Raw genomic sequence first — 3,618 nt, forward strand, 5'->3', positions numbered from 1 at the left:
GACCACATTGTGTAAAAAGTGAGGTCTGCAGATGCTGGAGATCAGAGCTGAAAATGTGTTGCTGGTTAAAGCGCAGCAGGTCAGGCAGCATCCAAGGAACAGGAAATTCGACGTTTCGGGCATAAGCCCTTCTTCAGGAATGAGGAGAGTGTGTCCAGCAGGCTAAGATAAAAGGTAGGGAGGAGGGACATTGGAGATGTGATAGGTGGAAGGAGGTCAAGGTGAGGGTGATACGCCAGAGTGGGGTGGGGGCGGAGAGGTCAGAAGAAGATTGCAGGTTAGGAAGAGTTTCTGTACAGAGGAGGTGACCACATTGTGAGCAGGGAATGCAGGAGAGTGGATTCAGTGAAACGCAGGTAAATCTCTGCTTCACCCGGAAGGTATGTTTGGGGCTTTGGATAGTGAGGAGGGAGGAGGAGTCATAAAACACTGTAGAGGCCCTTTGGTCCATCGGGTCAGTGCTGACCAACCTAAACTAGTCCCACTTCCCCACACTAGCCCCTGAATGCTATGCCACATGAAGTACTCTGTTTAAAGGGTGTGAGGTTTCCTACCTCAACCCCACGCCCCCCTCCCCCTTCCCCCCAGACAGCGCATTCCCAACTCCCCCACCCACCCTCTGGGTGAAAATCATTTCCCCCAAATCCCCTCTGAACCTGCTGACCTTTCACCTGTAAATGCTGCTCCCTTGTTCCTGACCCTTTACCCAGGGGGAGTAGCCGCTCTCTCCCCACCCTGTCCATGCCCCTCACTATCTGACACACCTCGATCAGCCCCCCCCTCAGCCGTCTCTAAAGAAACCATCCTGAGCTTATCCAGCCTCTCTCCATCACGGAGACACTCCATCCCAGGGAGTATCCTGGGGGGGTCTCCCTCTGCACCCCCTTCCAGGACAATCCCATCCTTCCCATAGCGTGGGGACCAGAATCTGCTGTGAGTGATTACAGACAGGGATTACACCTTTGCTGATAGCAGGGGATGGTGCCGTGACGCTGTGGGGAGGTGTCAGGATTGGAGTAAGGGTGGGCCAGTGTGTCCCAGATGGAACGGTCCCTGTGGAAAGCTGACAAAAAACGGGGAGGGGAATATGTGTCGGGTGGTGGCATCTTGCAGGAGGTGACGGAAATGGCAGGTAATGTCCCTCTGGATGTGGATGCTGATGGGATGGTAGGTAAGGACAAGGGGGACACTATCGCTGTTGTGGGAGATAGGCAGGGGGTAAGGGCGAGAAGGAGAGAGAGAGTGGGAGAGAAAAAGGGAAAGAATGAAAGACAGAGAGAGGGAGTGTGAGAGTGGCAGAGGGAGAGAGAGAGTGAAAGCTGAGTGTGAGAGTGACGGAGGGAGAGAGAGAGAGAGTGAAAGCTGAGAGAGAGTGAAAGCTGCGTGTGAGAGTGACAGAGGGAGAGAGAGAGTGAAAGCTGAGTGTGAGAGTGACAGAGGGAGAGAGAGAGAGTGAGTGAAAGCTGAGAGAGAGTGAAAGCTGTGTGTGAGAGTGACAGAGGGAGAGAGAGAGAGTGAAAGCTGAGTGTGAGAGTGACAGAGGGAGAGAGAGAGAGAGTGAAAGCTGAGTGTGAGAGTGACAGAGGGAGAGAGAGAGTGAAAGCTGAGTGTGAGAGTGACAGAGGGAGAGAGAGAGTGAAAGCTGAGTGTGAGTGTGTGAGAGTGAGAAAGATAGAAAGCTGACTGCACAGACACTGCTGTAGCCAGATGAGCTGCAGAAGGTGACGCTGATGTTCGTTGATGTTAAAGGTGCCCTGATAGTGAAGGGGCTCTGACACACAATTGGAACAGCTCAATCACCTCCTCCTGGTCGTGTGGGACAGTCTCAAGGAGTGGCCTGCATAGCACTTACTGTAGCAGCGACACAGCCCTACCTCCCAACAGAAAACAAACTCTCTCTCACACACACCCAGAACAAAATAGAGAAGACCACACTGGGTGATAAAATGCCAGTTTTATTTCTTTTATATACACGTGCAGTGACAAATCTGTTTTTACAAAAAGGGAAGTTAAAGATGACGTGATTGGTGCTGGAGGCTGGGTGTTGTGTGTTTTCAGAGTTGGACGCTAGCCACAGGAGCTGGAGGCTGAATCTCTCTCGGTCTTCCAGCGTTTGCAGTGACCCAGTAACCAGTCCGGGTTCATGTACTGCAGGCTCTGTCCCACGCTCAGCTCATCACCAGCTCCCTTCCATTACCTGGAGATGGTTCCACTGTCCACTCAGAACTGGCCGGCAGCTGGACCAGGCCGTGGCCGGGAAGGCCAATGCAGATCGAAGCCTGGGAGAGATCAGTGTGCATTGATCGCGAGAAACCCATCCCAGGGGGCAAGAGGAGATGCAATCCCAGGGGGTGTAACTGACCATCAGATTCCAAAAGCTACATCATCATCGGTATGTGTAAGAACCCTTCTCCTGTAGTTCCTCACTGTGCTCACCATAAAGGCCTGTACATAGTTAGTGACACCAGCATTAACCTACAGCCATGGGTTCAGGAGCAGGAAGCAACATTACTTAAACCAGTAACCCCCCCCCACCTTGCTGAAAGGTGGATGGACAAAGGCATCGCTGCACTGATCTGAGCTGAGCTTCTGTCTGATACTGGGTCACTGGTGACACTCAGATACTGAGGCCAGTCTCCAAATCCTGGAATGGTCACTGGGTCGGGAGACTGCTCCCTCCAGGAGTGAAGGGGACAAAGACTGGGCCACTGAGTCACAGAACCAGACAGGATCCCACATGACACCAGGACAGGGTGGGAACTTTGTGTCGGATATAGATGGACAATCAACATCTTGGTGTGTAGGTACATCTGCTATCGCTGAGGCCTCTCAGTCCCCTCTCTGAGCAACACCTCCATGGTCCAGCGGCCGTTCCTTCGAACGCCAGGTTTTGTCAGAGTGGGATGTCCCAGTCTCAGGGTGTGTCAGCCCCCCCTCCCCTCCCCTCCCCGATCCTGGGGAAATGAGGAGGGACGAGGAAGGTGTGAAACAGGCAGGAGGTGACATTCAGAGGCAGCTTCGGAGTGGTCAGCCTGTCCATATGGGATTGCGAACCAGGTCAGCCTGGAGGTGGGAATGAAACTGACTTCCATTTGTAATTTCTACATTCGCCCTTCCTCCAGGGCCGACAGGACGGTTTCCCAGAAAATGAAAAGCCACAACTTGTCCCTCAGTGCAGGGAGTCTCTGGAGAAGTGGCTAACTGTGAACGTGAGGTATATTCATCAGAGCACCTTTAGGTAAAAGCATCCAACGCAAGTTCTGTGTTCAAACACCCACAATGACCAGCAGGTAGTCTACACACTCTCCTGTCGTCACACCAAAATATATATTTCCGATCACTCAATCACTGCATTATTCCAGCTCTGTGCAAAACAACATTAATGCAATCTTCCAAACCGGGAGGGTGGTGGCTGTTTCCAGGTTGCTGTCAAAGTGATGTTTGCATATTTGATCCTCTCGGTCTCCTCCCACCCCACCTCAGAACGCCCCCTCCCTCCCTCCCTCCCTCCAGATGAGGAACAGTGTCAAGGAGCTGAGTCAATGAGAAGACGGTGTTTAGCCATGAGAGGAGAAGATTGGCCGGCTGATATTGCTGTTTGTGGTCATTGCAGTCAGC

At 52.6% G+C, this 3,618-nt stretch overlaps 1 protein-coding gene across 4 annotated transcripts in view; it reads right to left on the reverse strand.

Annotated features, from left to right (window-relative positions):
- Positions 1 to 1,939: 1,939 nt before the first annotated feature.
- Positions 1,940 to 3,618, reverse strand: part of klhdc3 (kelch domain containing 3) — a 102,315-nt gene continuing 100,636 nt past the window's right edge. For all 4 annotated transcript variants that reach the window (XM_060822542.1, XM_060822547.1, XM_060822541.1 and 1 more), the window contains one exon: positions 1,940 to 3,618. This exon is cut by the window's right edge and continues 6 nt beyond it. In XM_060822542.1, the coding sequence (XP_060678525.1) occupies positions 3,558 to 3,618 (61 nt within the window). In that variant the 3' untranslated portion in view covers positions 1,940 to 3,557.

This window comes from Hemiscyllium ocellatum, unplaced genomic scaffold (assembly GCF_020745735.1).
Source record: "Hemiscyllium ocellatum isolate sHemOce1 unplaced genomic scaffold, sHemOce1.pat.X.cur. scaffold_1084_pat_ctg1, whole genome shotgun sequence".
Taxonomy (NCBI): domain Eukaryota; kingdom Metazoa; phylum Chordata; class Chondrichthyes; order Orectolobiformes; family Hemiscylliidae; genus Hemiscyllium; species Hemiscyllium ocellatum.